At 39.1% G+C, this 23,187-nt stretch overlaps 1 protein-coding gene across 1 annotated transcript in view; it reads right to left on the minus strand.

Annotated features, from left to right (window-relative positions):
- Positions 1–23,187, minus strand: part of WDR49 (WD repeat domain 49) — a 113,355-nt gene that overhangs the window by 70,228 nt on the left and 19,940 nt on the right. The window contains exon 6 of the mRNA XM_014533560.1: positions 11,277–11,510. Coding sequence (XP_014389046.1) covers positions 11,277–11,510 — 234 coding nt within the window. The remainder of the gene's footprint in view (positions 1–11,276; positions 11,511–23,187) is intronic.

Consider the following 23,187-nt stretch of genomic DNA (forward strand, 5'->3'; position numbering starts at 1 on the left):
AATTTGGGCGAATATCACTTTTTATATCCAAATCAATAACAAAATATTTAATATCTTGCTTTCTTCCAACCATAACAGGGAATATAGACAATTACAATTTTAGAAACCTGATTTGTGGATGTACATTAAGGTTTCAAATTATACACTACTTCTGAATTTTTCTCATACTGTAATTGCTTAGAAATTTGGATTGCGTTCATTGAAGACAAAACCATGAGAAAATTTGAAAAGTGGTATTTTAAGAAAAAGTTAAAGGTTGTGAAGAATGTTATTATTTCTATTTTAAAAGCAATTATTGAGCACCTATTACATACTAACAGTTTTGTCCTAAAAGTTGGGCATTCCCTGGCAGAAATTAAAAGATTTAACTAAAATAAGTTCATATTCGGAGAAAACACTTGCTCACTTGTTTAAGACTAGCTCCAGCCACATTACAAAGCATCTAATCATCCACCCATCTCTTTCATTTAATGTAGACATTCAATCAAGAATTAATAAAATCGCTTTTTGCTGCTTTGCATTCTCCCTCTTTTGCCCACCTGCCTGAACTCCAACATACTATTCATCAGTTTTCAGCACTTTCTGCTCATTTAACAATTCCTCATGAAATCTGAATCAATAAGGAGAACAGTATATAGTCGGTCAAATTTAATTTTATGGCAATCTGTCTTAAGGAGCAGGCTTCTCAAAAACAATGCATTGAAAAACAACGACTGACTATGTCCCAGCACACAACCACTACAACCAACATCTACCGTCTATGACAATGTCAGCACACAAGAACAACAAAGCAGGTGAAAAGGTTTGCAGAGTTTAGTGAGAGACGAGTGCATTTAACATCACTTGGCAGATGAAGGAAGTGGTTTGACTGCAGGATGGAGGGCACTTTATCTTTAGCAAGCTGCTTTGATTGGTCAGAAAGCCCAGGAAGAGGGATTGGCACCACATTCATATGTCACGTTTTGATGACATCAAATCTCTTTACGTTTTCACTTTATTCCTGGCTGCTGCTCATCAGCCCATGCGGGCCAAACCCTGGGGGTTGCAGAGCAGAAATAGGCCTATTTCTATAACTACACTGCAGTGCATTGTGCCTCGAGAGCAAATCGTTGTTCTGATGGGAGCACGCGCCACCTTCTGTACCTGAGTTAACAACTGTTTAGGAATGTACGGGTCTTTTCATCTCTCTCATTGAGGCTGTCACAGCCAATCAGCCAATACTAAGAGATGTGACATTGTATTCACGTCCCCTAATTGTCTTCTTGCTATTCCAACAACAGTCAGCATTTTAGCTCTTTTTTCAGATACATCCCAAGTCCTAGGTCTAAGCAAGAGGAATCAAAAATTACAGCCAGGGATGTAGCTGGCTACCATGGGATCAGGACATTTGATTTAATTGCTTTTTTCTTTCTTTCTTTTTTTTTTAGTCAGTGCTGTTTACTATAGTCCCATAATATAAAGTAGGTTTTATCCTTTATTTCTGTTTTGCATCAAATCTCTGAAGTTATATCTCAGTAAGTAGCGAGGTGAGGAGAATGATAATATCTCTGAATACTGATACAGACAAAGGATTTGAATATTTTAAAGCAGTGATTCTCCATTTATAAATCTTATTTATTAGATATCACCTCTTCTTAGATTAATTTGTAATTCATTCCTTAAATTTATGGAACACCTTATAATAGGAGAGACACAGGATGGAGGCATTGGAAATATATCAGTGAAAAATTTCTGCCCTTCTATCTAGTGCAGGAAGGGGGGAGAGATGCAACCAGATTAGAAAATATTAAAGAAATTTACACACACACACACACACACACACACATATATATATATATATGAATGAAGCATTATGAAAACATATAACTGAGAAGTGGGTAGAGATCATTGGGAGTTGGTGAAAAATCGGGGGCTCTTAGAAGGACTCATTTGAGGAAAGACATGGCTGAGGTGAAGGAGGAAGCTATGAAGATACCTGAATGAAGAGGAAAGGAAAGGAAAAGGAAACAGCAATGCAAAGGCCCTGTGGCGCAGTGTCCTTGGCTTGTTCAAGGACTGGCAAGCAAGGCTGGCAAGGCTTCGGCATGCGCCCACCTGTGGTCATTGTACAGGCATTCAAAACACTGCCAAGGTCACCCGGCACCCACAGACACCAGGGGACAAAGTCAGAGAAATATCATTTCCCCTTTTTTGATTAGTAATTATTTATCTTTTGCTCTGTGTGTCTTGATACACAATATCCTTTCATCCTTTACAGAACATCTATAAGGGAGGTTTTATAATTCCCATTTTCTAGATTTAAAAAAAAATAAATGGTTGCTTAGATAAATTAAATAACTTGCTCAATGTAAAGCACTGGACACTCTGTCTCTAAAATCCCACCACCTCTCACATTGTAAAGAAATAGCTAAGAAAAAAAAAAACTACTTCAAAAAACAGCTGAGACAACATTTGACTCCCAGGTTCTGATTCTGCGTGTTTGAAATTTCTCACTCTATTTCCAACAATAAGTAAAAAGCTGAGCAAACTGAAAAACCAACAACTCTTCTTAAATCAATATAAGAAATGAGGTCACAGGGCAAATCGCTGCCCCCAAAAATCAGAAAGACCTAGGCAAATAAATAAAGTCACCCCTTACCACAGCAAAACTCCTGAACTGAAAACTCTTGGGCAGCAATGCCAAGATAGGGAAATGGGAACTGCCATTGACAAATTGCTGCAGGCTCCAAGTGGACAAGTCTGAGAGTTCAAATTTCCAGAGGGAGCCAGTCATAGGGGAAGCCCACAATTTTTTTTTAGGATATCAACCAGTTTCTCCCTTAAATATTGAAGAAAAAAATCCCCTCATACTCCAGGCAGGGGCAGGCAAAAGTATTTTGAAATACGTCAGAGTACTCCGTTCATCTTAACAAGGTCTGTCCTCAGGAGAAACTATTTAACCAGACCCTAACCTAGGGTTTTACCAGAGGCTAACTGACCTGGGGAAGGTCAATACCAAAGTCCAGCTGCCTCTCGCCTTCCTGTTCTATTCAAGGGGGAGGAGGGGCAACGGAGAAGCATGCGTGAAGGTCACAGTCCAGAGGCACAGGCACAGGCTCACTGAAGGTCTGAGACCTAGTCATTGGATTCTAGGAGGCTTCACCGCCCCCACACCTCACCTCCACATTGCTAAAGGCCTATTTACAGAAGTTGCTTTTACTCAGTATATCAGGTCTAACTATGAAAAAAATACAAAACATACTAAATGGCAAGAAACACAGTCTGAGGATACAGAGCAAACATCAGATTCAGACAGGGCAGGGATGTTTGAATTCTCAGATCATGAAATTAAAATAACTATTATGAATATGCTAAGAGCTCTGATGGGTAAAAATAGACAACACTGATTCTAAACAAGTTTATACAGAGAAGCCAAAGACCCAGATGAGCCAACACAATATATTTCAGGATCAGAACAAAATCAGAAGACTGACACTGCCCAACCTCATAACTTACTATAAAGCTGCACTAATCAAGGCAGTGTGGTATCAGCAAAAGAATAGACAATAGATCACTGGAACAGAATAGAGAGAGACCAAAAATAGACCCACATGAATATAATGAACTGATCTTTGACAAAGAAGCAAAGGCAATACGATGGAGAACAGACAGTCTTTTCAATAAATGGTGTTGAAACTACTGGAACTCCACTTGTTAAAAAATGAATCTAGAAAGACTGTATCGCCTTCATGAACTCTAACTCAGAATGGATCACAGACATACATACAAAACAAAACAAACAAAACCCTACAAAACTCAGAGCAGATAATATAGGAGAAAATTTAAAGGACCTTTGGTTTTGCAATGACTTTTCAGATAAAACACCAAGGGTATAGTCTATGAATTAAATAATTTATAAACTAAATTTCATTCAATTTAAAAATCTCTGCTCTGCAACACACACTGTCCAGAGAATGAAAAGATGAGCCACAGACTTACAGAAAATATTCTTAAAAGACATATTCTTCAGGTACTGTTATCCCAAATTTACACAGAACTCAAAATTCAACAATGAGGAAACAAAGAACCTATTTTAAAATGGGCCAAAGACCTTAACAGATGTCACCAAAGAAGATAAACAATTGTCAAATAACGTAAAAAGATGCTCCTCAGGGAGGTGCATAGTGAAACAATAATGTGATACTAACAGTAGAATGACATGAATCTGGAACGCTGACAACACCAAATGCTGACGAGGCTGTGGAGCAACGAGAACATTCCTTTACTGCTGATGGGAAAGCAAATTGATGCAACCACTTTAAAAAGCAACTGGCATTTTTTTACAAAACTAAACACGCTCTTATCATTCAATTCAGCAATTGGGCTCCTTGATATTTACCCCAAAGAGTTGAAAACTTACGTCCACACAAAAGCCTGCACACAGATGTTTAGCAGCTTTATTCATAATTGCCATGCTCGCAGGTGAATGAATAAATAATCTGTGGCATATCCATACCATACAATGAAATATTATTCAGTGTCAAAAATAGCTTTCAAGCCATTAAAATGTGTAGTGAAAATGTTAATGCATATTATTGAGTGACAGAAGCCAATCTTAAAAGGCTACATACTTAAAAGATTCCAACTACATGACATTCTGAAAAAGGCAAAACTATGTAGACAGTAAAAATCTCAGCGGTTGCCAGGGTTTAGGGAAGGAGGGTGGGAAGACAAGGTGGAGCATAGAAGATTTTTAGGGCAGTGAAATGACTCTATATGATATTATAATGGTAGATACATGTTATTATACATTTGTCTAAATTCACAGAATGCATAACACCAGGAGTGAACCCTAATGTATACTGTGGTTACATTTGGTGATAAGGATGGGTCAATACAAGTTCATCAGTTGTAACAAATGTGGAGAATGTGGGTACCAGGGGAGACTGTGCATGAGGGAGGACAGAGGGATCGGGACATTTCTGTATCTTCTCAATTTTGCTGTGAACCTAAAAGTGCTCTTTAAAAAAATGAATAAGGTCTTTAAAAAAGCTGAGACTGTGAGGATGAGATAGGCTGAGGACAGGGTCCTCTTCTATCCTGCTGATAGATTTAATGCAGTTTTTTTGGTGAACATTTGAGAATATCTATCAAGGTTTCTGACATAAATAGTTTCTGACCAGTTCTAGGAATTGATCGCACAGATATACCCTCACTTGTGCTAAAATTTGTATGCTCAAGGTTAAAACTACTACATTACTTGAAATAGAAAAATATCAGAATTACCATCAATGCCTATAAGAACTGATTAATGAAAAGTTTGGTAGACCCACGTAATGGAGTAGCATAGAGCTGTGAAAAAGAAAGAGCGTGCTCTCTAGGTAATGTGATGAAATGATCTTTAAGCTGTAGCATTAGGTGAAAAATCAATGTACAGAGCAATGTTTCTGTGCATATAATATGCTACCATTTGTGTAAACAGCATTTAAAATACTATGTTCTTAAAATTAATAATTACATATATATTTTAAAATTTTTTAATCCTCACCTGATGATATTTTTTTCATTGATTTTTAGCGAGAAAGAGAGGAGGTCAGGGGGGGGGAGAGAGAAAGAGAGAGAGAGAGAGAGAGTGAGAGAGAGAAAGAGAGGAGGTGGGGGGGGAGAGAGAGAAAGAGAGAGAGAGAGAGAGAGAGAGAGAGAGAGGGGGAAACATTGATATGAGAGAAACACAATGATTGGTTGCCTCCCTCAGGCATCCTGATCAGGGCCAGGGATCAAACCTGCAATCAAGATACATGCCCTTGACTGGGAATCAAACCAGAGACCCTTTGGTCCTCTGGTTGCTGCTCTAACCACTGAGCAACCAGCCAGAGGCTATATATATTTTTCTATATATATAAAAGCCCTTGCAGGGGCCTCATTGAAGTCATAGAACTGGTTGCCTCCTAGGAGGAAAACTGGGAAACTGGGTAGGTAGACAACAGGGATGAAAGGAAACTTTCACGGTATATCCTATTGTTCTTAGGAGTTTTGTAGCACTGAACTGTGTTATTCCTTCCAAGCTAATCACATTTAAATTAACGTGGGTGTGTATGTATGTGCATGTGTGTGTATGGTTTGGTGTAACCTTAATACTAGGGTACTTACTTCACATGTCTCCAGCTAGTGATTAGACCTCATAGGCTCAGGATTGACATGAAACCAAGTAAAGCCTTAAGCTGGCTAGTGAAGAAAAGCCAAGCTAACAGAATGGAGGTCACTTGGAGCCCAGCTAGAAGGCAGGCAGAGAGAAAGTTTCCATTAGTGTTCATCCAGTTCTGTTCAAAAGAGAAACACATCGATCTTGCCCTAAATACAAGCACCACAGAGGTCTAATGTCTTGTAAGATGGAGATAAATTTCCCTTACATTTGTCAGCCTCCCTTTTCTCACATTTTATAATTACCAAGGGAACTACAAATTGAATTGTTTAGATTCTCAAAAATATCAATTCCCCAAAATAATGGTGTGTAGAAAAGAGGACAGGAGAGGCACTGGTACCAAAAAATAACACCCAAGGGTCATTTTCAGGAATGATGTTTCTTGTGATAGTGTGAGAGTTGTCTTCAAGAAACAGTACTGCTCTGGATGAGGTAAAGAAGGTCGAGTCTTCAAATTTCTAAACCCAACCTCCCGTGTTGGATTATGAAACCCACCCAGGGTCTCAGGAGGCCTGCTGGACGCAGCCAGCAGCATCGTCTGACAAGTTTCTTTATGTAACCATGGATGTGATTAATATGTTTACTCTTGGAGACTGGATAAAATGGTAAAATTAAGGGAGGCAATTTGTATACCAAATTATGTACTATGCATATCTTTTAAGCTAGAAAGTCATTCCTAAGATTTCACCCGAGAGAGATAAAGTCTTGAGTGTGAATATAGTTATGTAAAAAAAAAAATCGTAATAGCGAAATTCTCATCAAGGCAAATGGATCAGTAAATGATGATACATACCTACAGTGGGATATGTACTGCCTTTTAAAAATGATGAACTAGATCTACATTTGGGAACAGGGAAATACATTTCAACCTATTATAAAATAAGAAAGTAGGTTACAGAATATTTATGCAAAATAGTCTATGCACAGAGAGATATTTAGAACCTGATGATATTTAGCTTCTTATTTGAGCTTTGTTGCATTGTTTCAACATCTTATAATAAACATGTAATGTTTTTAAAAAAACGAAACTATGTAATGTATTGTCTGTTAAAATTTGATGACACCTGAATGTCCAGCCTGACCCTAAGTGTGTCCTAGGTGCAAAACCAACTGAAACATTACCTATTTTACAGAAACACATTAGCCCACATCGTTAGGATGAGAGCCACCGTGATAACTCTGAAACTTTATCTATTCCTGTTTATAGCTACAAATACATTTTTAAAGGTTCCTAAAATCCTTGGGTGTTTTTCTTAAAGCTTCATTTAAGAGCTCACTGCAAAGACAGTGTATTAGAACTACCTCCAGGATACTGAGTGACTTTGATGCTTTTAAAATTGCACATTCCAGGGACTCCCTCACGCTGTCCCAACTTGTTCTGCCGCCAGCTGTGAGGGCAATCTTCGCAGGGTGTGACAAAGCACACGGCTCTCTGTAAGAGGCTTTGCCCGGCTCCCCATCCCTTCCTTAGATTGGGGATGCCAGGGTGCCAAAAGTCAGGAAGATAAAGAAAAGTCACAGAAATGTGCCAAGTTGCTTTTATAGAGGGATTATGTTAGGTCTCCACCGGAGTCAAATAGAATTAAGTAACACTAACATGTCAGCTCTATGCTGAAATGACAACAGAAAAAAAGGTTTTCCATTAATTTCAGAAAAACGGAAAGTCCTCAAAAGAGGCTTAAAATCAGAAAACCAAAGATCAAGGGTCAGTGGACTAAAAAAGCATGGGTTCCTTTTGAACTTGGGATGAGAAATGGCAATAATTTAGCAACTGAGCTTCATTTCGGTGCTCAGAAGAATGTTAGGCGTTCTTGGAAAATACGGAAGTGGAAGACAAGGATCTTTCCCTTATTCCAAAAACATAGGAGGAGAGAAAAATGAGAGTTGAGCTAAGTGTTTAACTAGAAAACAACTCCAGATGTGACCAGTGCTCTGAGAGGGGCCAGATAAGCGTGGCCAGGGCTGTCCCTGGAGACTCAGGGAGCTGAGAGGACCCCTATAACTGAATGTTTATGAGCAGGAATGACAATGGCTGAGAATGGATAGGACAACTTCCTCCCCTCAAGGGATGTTCCTGAAGATAAGCAGGGTAGGGACAAAGCCCAATCCATCTTCTAACTCTTCTTAACATCTGCTTTCACATGATGCCTGGTTAAATAAAGATGAACGAATATGGAGACATTAACAAACAAAAGAGGTGTGATAAAGCTTGAACGCTCCACCTGAGAGGTATGGGGGAGCTTGTAGGGCTGACTGCCGGGAGGAAGGAACTGCTTCCGAAAGGAGGCCATAAACAGGGATGCAGGAGAGATAGTGCTGCTACTGTTATGTCTGTGACCCACAAGCGCGTGCACACACACACACACACACACACACACACACATTTAGAAAAGTGAATAAACTGAAGCTTAGACATGGTAAGTAATCTGCCCAACATTTGAGCTCTGATTTCTCTAACCCAAAGTCTCTCAAAACTTGTGGTCTTGAGGTCCCTTTATACTCTTAAAATTATTGAAGAATTCAAATAACTTTTATTTATATGGAAGAAATAGATAGATAGATGATAATAGATAATTTACATTAGAGATTTACACTAAGAATTTATTGAAACACAATAATAAGAAGCACACATTCCTTTGGACATCACAGCAATGATATCATCGCTCATCACGTAGCTTCTAGAAAACTCCTCTGTACACTAATGACACAATGAGAGTAAAAAACAAAAAACAAGTTAAAATTATGATTAAAATAGTTTTGATCTCCCAGATTCCCTGAAAGGATCTGAGTCCCCTGGGGTCCGAGATCACGCTGAGAATTAGTGTTTTAACCCCAGGTTTAAGCAATAATTTTCTCCAAAACCAGACTGTGGTATGGCCGGTGAATGACCTTCACCATCTGCCTCTAAGCTCCCTTTACTGTGTCAAGGCCAACATCTGTCAAGCGCTCCCCAACTGGCCACGCCAGCGTGAACCCCTCCCTGTAAATGCACTGAGTGCTCAAGCCGCTTGGCAGGTGCTCGCATTGCGGTTGGTTTCTGTCTGGAACTACTTCCTTCTCCGCTTAAAGATTCCACTCGGGCTTTCAGGGCTCTGCTGAATGCCACCCCCCCCCCCCCCCCAGCCCCGGGCGGAACTGACCACTTTCCATGGGTAGCTCTTACCTCTACTTCATTACCCTCAGCTCCACTGTTGCCTTGTGAGTTGGTCACCTGGCTGCTTCCCCGTTTTTATTCCACAATCCTGCGTGAGGACCTACTGAGCAATGAGCACCAGGAAGACACCCTGGACCTGCCCTTAAAGATTGAGTCTTGCCCTAGCTGGTTTGGCTCAGTGGATAGAGCCTCCGCCTGTGGACTGAAGGGTCCTGAGTTCATTCCAGTCAAGGGCACATGCCTGGGTTGGGGACTCGATCCCCAGTAGGGGGCGTGCAGGAGGCAGCCAATCAATGATTCTCTCTCATCATTGATGTTTCTATCTCTCTCTCCCTTCCTCTCTGAAATAAATAGAGTCTCCCTCAGTCCTGGCTCCTGGTATTTCTTCAAAACTGTTTTATTTGCTTTGTCTAATTACTCTGAAGTGACAAATATCACTGGTTTATGGGACTGTGGGTGATATTGTTTTCTTTTTCTTGACTGCCAATACATTTTCATAATTAAAAAATGGAATACAGCACAAAAGTGTTTCTTTATAGCTTAGCAGCTAATAGGAAGCACTTATGTATGTGGTACGCAGCTCATGTGCTTTATATATGTATCAATGCTTTTAATTATTTATGCTATTAACAGTGAAAATAAAGGTGTACACACGGAATTGTACAGTGATTCTCCCTACATCATATACCACACGCGCATATTCTATCCTTGCCTAAAACTCGCATATATTTGTTATCTTGGCTTTATCTTCTGTCCCAAGTAGAAAATTCCAGAACTCCTTTGGGTCCCATTTTCTGAATTCCTCAGGGACTATGGCTCATCTTATGGCCAGGCAATGCCGGATCTTAGCATCTAAGCACAAGCCTCGCGGTTTAACTTTGCAGATCTCAATTAGCATAATGTTCTCCTGGAAACAAATACATCGCTCAGCGGCCACCGGGGAGCCGAATTAACCGGTTGCCTTCATAAAGTTCAGTAAAACATTTACGGGGGAACATTTCCCCCAGATGGAATTCAAAATGGATTGTCGCGTAAGGGATTTTTATCTCCTAGAATAACCAGGAAACAGAATGTTTGAAGTAGTGACATGACACACTGCTCATTACGAACAAAGAGCTTTCCGCCCCCTGCACAAGATCTGAACTACTCCTGTCTGCCTGACTGCAGAGGCTTCTGCGGAGGGAAGCAAAGAATGAGCTGGAGTTCTTGTTTAATTGGCCCAAAGCTGGATACTGGGCTCCTGCTGTGCTGTTACAATAGGGCCTGAAGTGATCCTGGCAGGAGATGGGTGCCCGCTCCCTCCCCAATACCCCCAGGCCTGCCCCTCCTGCCCACTGAGAAGGCTCTGCCCAGGGGAGCCGGCTTGGTCATTGACATGCAGGTAGCACTCCCATGAGCAAAGGCTGCAGAGCGTCATTAAAGTGGTGGGGAGACAAACAACACTCAAGCTGCATAGCAAGTGGCACTGCATTTAACTGAATCATTTTATTATGAATACATTCCGGGCTGCCACTGCGAGCCTCTGGTGTAAAATATGCCGGCAAAACGGATCCCTGCTAATTACATTGCATGCATATTTCAGAGCTTTCCATGGGGATACAGGAAGATGGTGTTCATAAAGGAAAATTCTCCAGCCAGGTTTACCTGCGTTTGCCATCGGGGCCAAGCTAGCAAGTAACAAAGGTGAGTTCGATCCTGTAATGTTGTGTTTGTGTGAGCTGGAATATCGTCACTGCTTATAATTCTGTCAGTGCTGCTGTGGTCACTGGCTGAAAATGAAACCATCTTCACACAGTGTTGCAGAAAAGCACATGCCTATTAAATTCCTTGCCATGTTTTTTGTTTTTTTCTATATTTGTCCTCAGTGACCTTAGATGGAATTAAGGAAATAGCCTCTGGATATGGAGCTGCGTTGGGAGGGTGAAAGAACAGCATCCTTACCTGCCTCAAGACCGAATGGTAAAGAACACAGGTGACGGCGCTCTTGTGGCTTTTCACCCTCGTGCTGGCTTCCCGCTCCATGGCCAACAGTGCCAGCTGGTGATTACATGAGATGAAAAGTCGACCGTGGGCTTCATCAAAGTGGAAGAGGCATCTGAAGTCCTGGCTTTGGGGGAAAGAACACGCTATCCTCTGGATGGACAGCTGGTGCTGAATATCCCAGAGTCTCAAAACCTGGATGGAAGGTGATAAAGTCACAGGAAAAAGTCAAGAACAATTCTAATTCTTGAACCACTTTTTTTTCTGCTTCATCCTTGACCGCAGGCGGTTGTTCTCTCCAGAGTGTTATAGTTGATCACACTTCTATCAAAGCACATGTTCTTCCCTCATCCATCTAAATCAGGGGTCCTCAAACTACGGGCCGCGGGCCACATGGAGCCCGCCAAAAACATTTATCCGGCCCGCCGCGTGTTTTTGCCGCTGCTGCCTATCCTGCTTAGCAGCTGACTCGTCCCAGGCCCGCAGTGCGCATGTGTGGAATGTCTGAGGGACAGTGAACTGGCCCCCTGTTTAAAAAGTTCGAGGACCTCTGACTAAATACTCCATCAGCTGCAATCATCTCCTCTAGGGAAGGGGTTGTGTTTTGTCCTGGTCCCTGGAACAGTGACTGGCATTTAGCAGGTGACTGGTAGGCAGAGATGTCTCTCAGAATGATCCTCAGGGATGTCCCTATCTTATCCCTGGAATGTGTGACGGTGCTATCTAAATCCCCTTTCGCAGATGTGATAAATCAAGGACGTTGAGATGGAGAGCTTATCCCCGATGACTTGGGTGAGTCCAATATAATCACAGGGAGAGCCCAGTGATGGAATGTAATAAGGACTCAACCTACTGCTGCTGGCTTTGAAGGTGGGGGAGGGGAGCCCCCAGCCAAGGAAGCTGGAAATGGCAATGAAGCATTCTCCCCCAAAGCCTCCAGAAAGAAGGACAGCGCTGCTAACATCTTGATTTTAGCCCAGTGAGACCCATGCTGGAATTCTAACTTACAGAACAGAAAATAATTTTGTATTGTTTCAAGCCAAGTTTGAGGTGATTTGTCACAGTAGCAATAGAAAATTAATAATCTATCTCTCTCTCTCCTTCCCTCCCTTCCTCCTCCTCCTCCTCCTTCTTCTTCTTCTTCTTCTTCTTCTTCTTCTTCTTCTTCTTCTTCTTCTCTCTCTCTCTCTCTCTCTCTCTCTCTCTTAAATGACATTGAAATGTGGGGTTCTGGTTGCAAACTTCTTCTAATGGGTCCTTGTCTGACAAAAGATGAAGGATAAATTCGTGGACTAACAGCTTTCTTTAATAACAAACGTGGAAGTTTATTGGAAGCATATACAAACTCCATCTGGGCAGGGGTGTCCCCAAAAGGGACCCCTGGGAAGGGGCACCCAAGAGGAAAAAGTCTGCTCTCTCTCTAATGGAAAAAAATCTAAACCCAAAAATCTAAAATCCGTCTCGTGTCTCTTTGTCTCTGGTTTATATATGATGTAGTTTTTTGTCTGACTCTGACCCTTTCTAATTGGACCCTTCCTCAATTTAGGACCCCTCATTGGTCACTCTGCTACATAGTATCAGTTTCAAAGCTCAAAGCCCACATGGTGCCCCCACCCTCTCCCCTTATCTTGCAACATTCCTCTACCAGCAGTTCTCAACCTGTGGGTCGCGACCCCTTTGGGAGTCGAACAACCCTTTCACAGGGGTCGCCTAAGACCATCGGAAAACACATGTATAATTACATATTGTTTTTGTGATTAATTACTATGCTTTAATTATGTTCAATTTGTAACAATGAAATTGGGGGTCACCACAACATGAGGAACTGTATTAAAGGGTCGCGGCATTAGGAAGGTTGAGAACCACTGCGTATGAAAATGTTTCCTTCTTCTTGTGACTTTTTTTATCCTCTGAAAATGTATGCCTTCCTCCCCTCTTATCCCATGGCATTTCTCTATCCTCTCTACAAGTAAGATAAGCATTTTTGTGTCTCCCCCCAAAAAATGCCCCCATATATGCATTCCTCTTCCATGGACTCTCTTTATTCCCTAAAACTCCCTGTCCTGTCTCTAAAATTCCTTTCAGGTCCTTTCAATATCAAGTTCAAATAATCCATAAATATTAGACTCTTACTCATGCACAGTCATAACACAAAGATAATGTGCAAATAGAACAAGACTAACACAGGAAAAAATAAAAAACAGAGAGTAGCTTTGCAGGTACAAGTGTTGTCACTATGAGTTGTGGTGAGAACTAATACAGGCAAGTGACATAAACTGAGTCCGAATGAAGACAATGAAAAACCCATTCAAAGGGGACTAGCAGACCAGCTCTAGGGCCAGACCTCTTGGGTTCTAACCTTGGCTCTGTCCTTTACATAGGGTGACCTCCAGCAAGTGTCTTTGTCTCTGATTTTTTGATGTGCCTCCCTCATCTGAGGCTGTGAGGATAAATGAGAGCCCATGTCAAGCATTTAGCATCACAACCAGCATGGAATGTGTTCAGTAATTGATCTTTTATTATTACACTAGAGGCCTGGTGCATGAAATTTGTGCATGGGAGGGGTCCCTCAGCCCAGCCTGTGCCCTCTCCCAATCCAGGACCCCTCGGGTAGGGTCCCTAGGCCTGGCCAGCAATCAGGGCCTATTGGGGTTTTCCTTCCTCTGGCTATTGGCAGCTGGCCCCACCCCCGCCGCTGCCACTGCTTGCCATCTGTGTGGCGCTGTCCCCCCTCCCCTGCCCCGAGTCGCCTCCCTCTGCAGGCGACAGGCATGGGGTGTGATCACTTGGCTGGCCTGGGCCTCTCTCGTCGAGGTGATCGCTGTGCAGAGGGTGACCTGGGCCTCCCTCTGTGGGGCGATCATGGGGCGATGAGGGCCCTCTGACCAATCGCATTGCACCCGCCTTGGCTGATCTGGCGCTAGTGCATGTCATAGCGTGGTTATCCGGAAGGTCGTCCGGACGGTCATTCTGCTGTTCGGTCATTTGATAATTTTGCATATTATGCTTTTATTATTATATATTTATTTTATCATTTTTCATTGTGTAAATATTAGAACCTGAGAATGAAAAAGGTTCTTCCAAATAACACTTTTATCCAATGGGAAGATTACCATCTATAAAAAATGGTCTCTGGCCTGACTGGCATGGCTATGGTTGAGCATCAACCTATGAACCAGGAGGTCACAGTTCGATTCCAGGGCACATGACCAGGTTGTGGGCTTGATCCCCAGTGTGGGGCATGCAGGAGGCAGTCAATCAATGATTATCATCATTGATGTCTTTATCTTCCACTCCCTCTCTGAAATCAATAAAAATATTTTTTAAACAAATAAATAAAAATGGTCTCTGTTTAAATAAGTGTTTATTATTCCATAAGGAAGGCAGTCTTATCATTCTTAACCTATTTTAAATTGTAAACTCCTTTGAAAAAAAAATCTGTTGAAAAAGCAGTTGGACTCCCTCCCCCTAAAATGCCTATACCCACGAAAGGACACAACTTTCCATGTCACTTTGGGAGTACATGGATACACACACCTCCCATACAGATCCCAGGAATCACAGGATAGGAATTTCTGCAGTAATTACTAAATATGTTCACCAAAGACGTCCTCCTCTAGCTCCTGATTCAAGCCAGCCCTCTTCTCCCATCTGCATACACCTCTCCTTCTGCCTCTTATCTGGGTTAAATGATCCCAGTTCCTTCAACCACCACGTTGTCAGTGTTCAGATCCCACTCCACCCTGGCAGCCTCTCTATTCTCTCACTTTGTCTTTGTTCCACTTTCTCTCCAGGGGAGGATGCTCATCCAGACGCTCTTTACCTTTAAAAACCAAAGTAGGATACGGCGATGGTATAAAATCCAATGGCACTGACAGACTTTTTTTCCCAGCCCAGGCCTCTCAACCTCAAGTAACACTCCTCTGAGACAGCCTTCTTTATCTTTTTGGGGGTCTGGTTTTCTCCATGACACCAAATAATGACAGTATGTGTATGTGTGTGTGTGTATAGGTAGCATATTCGCATCACTCACATATCTAATGACTCACTCCTCTGAAAAAAAAGGTGTTACTAACATTCCTTTTCTCTCTTTCTCTTACCCCATTTCTCTCAATCTAAACATTTTATTCTTCAATCCTATTGGTTATCATAATTTCAAAAATGTACTTAGACATTAATAATGCACTATAGATTTAAAACTACCTCTTGACTCACAGATACATAAGATGAACACCTTAGGATCCTCAAGAATTTGTTTTAAGCAATGTGCTCAGAATTGAGTTAATATTGCAGGTGGCTCTCACCACCCTTATAGTTACTATGACTTCTCTAAAGCAGCCTATTTTTTCATTAGCTGATTAAGCTACTCCATCATGCATTTCATTTACCTTGAGATCCTAATCAAGTAAAATGCTAGATTTTATTATGATGAACAAATAAATGAGATGTCTACCATCCTATCTTCAAAAACCTAGTATCTTAAGCTAAAAATAGCATTTTTCCTAGTCTTGATTCAGAGTTACAATGTGACAATATAATTTGAATCATAATTCAATTATATTGATAATTTCTTCTTAATTTGTTCACATATCCCATGGGACATAGTAGAGGTTCAATAAATATATTATTTAAATTTATTGAAGGTTGTAGCTCACCTAATAACTATATTTTTATACAGCTATATTCTTGGACTTGTCTATGACAAGTCCAAGAATATAGCACTCCCATAAAAAAAAAAAACTTGCCTCACTTCTACATGGTTATTCAACTAATTACAGATCTCATACACTTTACAATGATATTTATGATAATTTTTCAAATATCTTGCAGAAATAATTATGCTTGAGGTATACAGTAACCCCTCCATCTACCAACACTTATAACAAACTTAAACAGACCTAATCAATCCTTAAACATCATTGCCAATTCTTTTTCCTCTGAGAATATACAGGGTAGGACAAAAAGAGTAGGTTTATAATTGTTCATATTGAAAATAATACAATAATTAATAAGTAATAATACAAAAGTAGACTCTTATGTTTTAGTTACTCGCAACTGTAAACCTACTTTTGTCCCACCCTGTATAAATATAAAGTAAGTTGGGTTTTCTTGGCAGGATTTTTTTATTAAATAACTCATTCTGATTCTTAAAAATTACTAAATTATTTTTATTTAAAATATTCTGGTAGCTCTTCAGAAAATGTTTATCCTCAGAAATATAGATTCTACAAGAAGCAAGACTTGCAAATAGAGTTTAATGTGCCCTAAATATAAATAGAATTGATAAACTATTTTTAGAATGTTAAAGCCATAGGATTAGACATATCTAGGTCATTCTCAAACACTCATATTACTTATGATAGTCTTGCCTTCATTGTCCAAAATTCTGTCTTATTTAGTATGAACCCTGTTCTAAAATATAAAAATTAACTTCATGTCAGAATAATTATCTGAGGCATAGTTGAGTATAGATTAACAATAACTCAACAGTATTAATGGACTGTAGTTCCCTCAGATTCATTTTCACTGTGTTGTTCAAGTAATTTATATTGGCTTTTAATATTTTGTTGACATTTAGTCATATAAATTAAATAAAAATCTTAAATAGATGATCAATAACCTCTCTAGTCTATGATGAGTTACTTCTTGCTATTAGCGATATTTTTATCAGATTATGTATATTCATTAGTTTTTCTCAAAATAAATATTATTGTTTTGATTTCCCTTTAACTGGAGAACTCCCTCAATTAATGATCCTACCAAGACCACCTTGTCTTTAATTCTTTAATTTTTCTCTCTGCTGAGAATCAAAGCAACAGCATTGATAAGCTGCCATCAATGTATATAACAGTGTTCCAGCATTTTCCTAGAAATCACCTCATGATATGTGCCCCCCCCCCCATAAGTTTTCAACCACACTCAGTACCAGTGGTTCTTAATCTTGACATCAGAAACACCCAAGGTGCTTTAGAAATTGCCTATGCTTGTGCCCTTTTCCCAGGCCAATTAAGTTATAATCTCTGAGCATGGGGATCAGGCATTAGTATTTCTTTTTTAATTTCCTAAGTATTTCCTTTGTATTATACCTTAACTTCTCTACTTGGTTTTCAGGTCAATGCTAATCTCCTTGAACGAGAAATCTTACTCTCAGCTTAATCAGTAATATTATGTGGCTTGGCTTTAAACCAGATAACTGTACTTCCCTTCTTTCTTAATTAGTCTATATCCTTTTAATCATGAAAAAAATCTTACATTAATGGAGTTTTATTAATCCAGTCCTTTGACAAAATGTCACTTAGATATCTAGTTAATGTTTGTGAATCTCTTCTTTTACGTTCAAGTTGACTCTTGGAAAAGAATGAGTCCCTAGCTTAGAAAGGACAATATTTAATGTCAATTTCTATTCCAGATATCCTAAGGAAGTTTTCTTTATTCTTAGGAGTAAAAATAAATAAATTGACAAAGACCTAAGTTTAAAAATTACAATTAAATAATTGTGTGTGTTTTTAATATTTTTCACAAATTTTCATCTAAACTATACTATTTCTAGTTATAGCATGATAACTAAGAACTTGTGGTGTTTGTCCAGACTTACTAAGTGAAGTCCTGAAAATGCCATATTTGAAGTCTCCCTATTTCATCTCTATTTTTTATTAGGAAGAATAAGTATCTAAGCTTATGATTTTATATCAAGGTAAAATTTAGCTCTTCACATAAGAATGATGACATTTTTTCTGCTTAATCTTTATCTTTTTTCAACTATTAGCTGTTTAATAATGCAGGATTATGAAAGCAAATATTGTATTACTTATATGAACTAGAACTAGAAACCAGTTTATTGAGACTCCAGACACCCAGATCCTAGTTTTAAACTACTCAGGTTTTTCAACTTGGCTGTGTGATGTTACCTCTCACCATTTACCAAATGGTCCCTGCCAGCTCTGAAGTTTTGCCAATTTAGTCTAGAATGTACTGAAATTGCCCGGCTCATTATCTAAAGATTCAAAAATAATAATAATTCTAACAAACTCAAGGAGGTGTGTCAGGAAAACTTGACTAAAGAAATGGACATCACTGTGTTCTTAGTCTCGTTCTGCTGAAGAACCCCTCCCTGCTCCCGGCCAGAGATGGGCAGAGTCATCTCACATAGGCTTAATGAGACTATCTATATCAGGGGTCCTCAAACTTTTTAAACAGGGGGCCAGTTCACTGTCCCTCAGACCGTTGGAGGGCCGGACTATAGTTTAAAAAAAAACTATGACCAAATTCCTATGCCCACTGCACATATCTTATTTTGAAGTAAAAAAACAAAACGGGAACAAATACAATATTTGTATTTGCATGTGGCCCGTGGGCCATAGTTTGAGGCCCCCTGATTTATATAATAAAAGCCTAAGTGAGCATTTCAACTGAATGACCAGAACGACCAGTAGCTATGATGCACACTGACCACTAGAGGCAGATGCTCAACGCAGGAGCTGCCCCACAGGGGGAGTGCCCCTCAGCCAGAAGCAGGGCTCATGGCTGGCGAGTGCAGCAGCAATGGCGAGAGCCTCTCCCACCTCCACAGCAGCTCTAAGGAGCAGCAAAACGAGCGGTAAGGAGCAGCCAGCAGGTGGGCAGTAAGGAGCAAGGGGTCTTGGAATGTGAGAGGGAACAGGCCAGCCTGAGGGACACCCCCCCACAGTGCACAGATTTCATGCACCAGGCCTCTAGTAATAATATAAGAGTGAAGGGAAAGTAGAAGACAGACTCAGATGACTCTATGGAGTCATCAAACATTTACTACTAACTCCTGCCATTCTGCAGGAAATGGATATAAAATGACAATAAAAAGGAGAGAATGTATATCACTAGGGGATTTTGAGAACAACAGTGCAGCAGCTCAGGTTTCCAGGGGTAATCCACAGAAATGGATAGTCTACGTGCAGATAATGGATAACAGGAAGTGAGAGCATTGGTTTGCCTGAATACACCTTTATGTACTAACAAGTCCATTTATTTAGAATTTGAACCTTCGGATAATCCACAAAAGCATAATCAGTGACTAGTTAAAGGCAATTTTGTTTGACATGATATATGCTGGCAAGATGCCTCAGCTAACATTTTTATCTTAAAGTCAAATAACAAATCTTCCTTTAAAAAATATTTTCACTATTTTCCAATACTGAAGTCAAATAAAATATTAATCACAAATTAAAATCTTCTCTTGTGCTATTCATTTTTAAATTGTTACCATAACCATTATTCTTCTCTCTTTTTTTTTCATTCTTTTTAACAAAAATGAGAGAAGACATACAGCTGTAGGACTCAGATTTTTATGATGTGTTTGTTTGTGGATTCTGACATTGACATTGAAAAACTCAAAATGTTTTCTAACACTATGTATTGTTCTGCAGAAATCGAATTGATTTCCCAGTTCAAATTTGGCAATACATCTAACTAATGTCAACATTTCATTTTAGGTGCTTTCTTTTTTAGAATAAAAGTTCATTGGGGGGGGGGATTTTAAATTTTCAATGAAATTGATTTTTCCATTCTCATTACTCACACAATACTGGGGGGAAAACAACATTTTTGCTTGTCTTTAAAAAGATTTCTAACTTTGCTTTTCAAAGATCACAGTTCCTCTTTTATTTTACAAAGTAAATTTTAACACTTGAAGTTTCTTTTTTAAGCTCTTAAAATTTATACTAACCACAGCTTTGAAGGAAATAAATAAAAAACAGGTAGAACAAAGGAACTCTGGTTCAAGTATGACTGCAGAGTAGGTTTCTGTAGGGGGCCTTCCTGCTTCAAAGAAACACAACTCTGAATAAAACATAACTGCTGCCTTGCTGGGCCTTCAGGGAGTGGGGACAAGCTCCACTGTTCTAAAAGAAGAAAGAGACGAAAAGAAACAAACTCAAGATGGAGACAGCGAACAGTAGGCACAAAAGCAGAGACGACAATCAGGCGCCTACACCTTGGACCAGCAGTAAGATGGGGCACTGAGGCAAGAGACTGTTCAATTAAACTGGATGATGGAAAAGGAGAATGCAGTAGCCTCAGGACAGAGTTTTCCTCATTTCCACTGTCAAAAACAATACAAATCTCCTCTGGAGCAAAGCATCTTCCATTTAGTTCCTCAGAATGCCCATAGTTTAGCAACAGCAAAGAACAAAGTAACAATAAAAGATAAGCAGCCCGGCCGGGGTGCTCAGTGGTTGAGCATCGACCCACGAACCAAAAGATCACCAGGTCCATTCCTGGTCAGGGCACATGGCCACGTTGCAGACTTGATCCCCAGTAGGGAGTGTGCAGGAGGCAGCCAATTGATGATGTTTCTCTCTCTTCGATGTTTTTATCTCTCTATCCCTCTCCCTTTCCTCTCTCCAAAAATCAATAAAAACATATATTTTTTTTTTACAGAAGATAACCAAATATAAAGGTAAGAAGTTGCCCTGACGGAGAATCACCAGAATAGCAACTCTCAGCTTTTGAATCACCAAGGACTCCAGACATTGAAATTATCAGATAAGGATGTAAAATAATAATATGAAATTAAAAAGCTAAAAGTCAAAATTCCAAAAAATGAACAATGAAAGACTATTCACAATTGCCAAGCAGTTTTGAAATTATTTTTAAGAAACGATGATAAAATTAAAAACTCAGTGTATGGGTTATAATGAGAGTGGGCACACCCCCATTAGAAACACCCCTTTTAAAGTTAAGAATATATATAAGGGTGTTTTCTGAAATATGGAGGGAAAACCTAAACAAAGAATAGGAAACAAATTTGTGCATAATTTTTTTCTGAAAAACAGTTAAAAGAATGAATAGTGGGTAAATACAGAATGTGCTTTCTCAATATTTTAAAGATGTCAAAATATCAAACTCAATGAAATTCCAATTCAAATACTAATATGGTTTTTATGGAACATAAATATTGATCCTAAAATTTATTTGGAAGAATAAAATGCCAGACAATAGTTAAAATTAAAAAAAGAAAAACATAAAAAGTAGGAGTTGCCCTACCATGTATCAAAATGCACAGTAAAGCTATGCTAGTTAAACAGTGGTAAGTTAGTGTAGGAAAAGACATGTAAACTGATGGAACAAATAAAGCATCTAGAAAAAAATTCATGCATATACAGTACTTCAAATGATGAAAATAATAGCATTTCAAACCAATGAGAGAAATTATTTAAAAAATAATCTTGGATATCCATTTGTAGAAAATAAAAACTTCACACAAAAATAAACAACAAAGTTAAGTGCAAAAAAATTCTACAGCATAAAAAGTATTAGTAGAAAATAAAACAGAGAATTTTTATAAGTATAGGTGTGGAAGGCATTCCTAAGCTAGGTACACAATCCCTAGCCATAAAGAAAATAATTTCTTAAGACTCAATTATTAAAAATATTTTAATGAGAAAAATGATATAAACAAGGGTAAAGGATATAAGCATGAAAGACATATTTGCATCTTATAAATAAAGAATAACCAAAATATTTTTCAGACAATAAATCAGTGAGAAAAAGACAAAGTTTAGCTAATAAGGTAAAAGACATGATCAGATAATGCACACAAAAAAACAAGAAATGTAAATGACCAATAAATATTTGAAAAAAAATTTACCCTAATGTTTTATCATCAGATTCACAAAAAGAGGAACAAATCAATGGTATCAACTATTGATAAGAGCTTAGGGAAACTGGGATCTTTATACACCCCGAATGAGCATTCCAATTAGTGCAACATTTCTTAATTGAAATCACCAAAATTTATAATAATTCTTTAAGAAGTGCATTTCTGTTGACCCAATAGCGTAACTTCTAGAAACTTATCACAAAGAAATTTACTTATGAGGTATTAATGGTGTGTATATGTGTCTGTGTGTGTGATAGTTGGTTTATAAAGGTAAAAAAATAAAAACAATGTCTTTTTTATACATAGTTGATTAAACAATTAAGTTATGGCCATCCATATTATAAATTACTATGTAGCAGGTAAAAATTCTATCTATATATACTCACATGGGAAGATCTTTATGAGAGATTATTTAAAGAAAAGCAAGTTGCAGGAAAATATGATTCCTGTGATACTATTTACCAGAAAACTAAAAAAAGAAAAAAATTTGTATTTGTACACACACGTAGAATGATATATATAATAATATATGATGAATGTATCATACACAATAATACAATATATTAAGTCATAACACAATATGAGAAAATACACATCGACTGTTAATAGCTATTTAGGGAGAGAGGAATTGATTTGAAAGGGAAGTTAGCAGGAAGAATATACTCTTTTTTATTACATGGTTCTTCATATGTAATTTATGGGAGGGTATTCACTCATGTACTTACATAATTAAGACAAAATGAAAATGATTATTCCTGGGTAAATAGAGGGAAGTTGAGGATGGGGGGAGGGGGTGTGATACAAAAGGAAAAGGAAGACAAACAGGTGAGATGGAGGCACCAACACAAAAGTCTAACTTTGTATTTTCCTTCCCAACCTTAGGACTGCGATACAGACACACCAGGCCCTGGGCAAAATCAGAACCGCAAACAAAGGATTAAGTTACAGCGTGATCTGCTTCTGGTGGGTAAGTGAGGATTAGTAACCCAGGAGAGAAGGGTTAAGAACAATAGAAAAGCCTAATCAGGTCCACTGGTTGGAATATCAACCCCTGGGCTGAGAATCCTCTCACTCCCCATGGTGATTCCGCCATCAAATGACCAAGTTGCTGGCTTCCAGCAGGGCCTTGTCCTCCGTGACTACCATTTTATGAGGCAGTTTGGAATCCAAAACACAATGCACTTAGACAATTATTTCGTATGCTACCAAGTTCTATGGGGATAAACTTACTGCTTATTC

This window comes from Myotis brandtii, unplaced genomic scaffold (assembly GCF_000412655.1).
Source record: "Myotis brandtii unplaced genomic scaffold, ASM41265v1 scaffold99, whole genome shotgun sequence".
Lineage (NCBI taxonomy): Eukaryota > Metazoa > Chordata > Mammalia > Chiroptera > Vespertilionidae > Myotis > Myotis brandtii.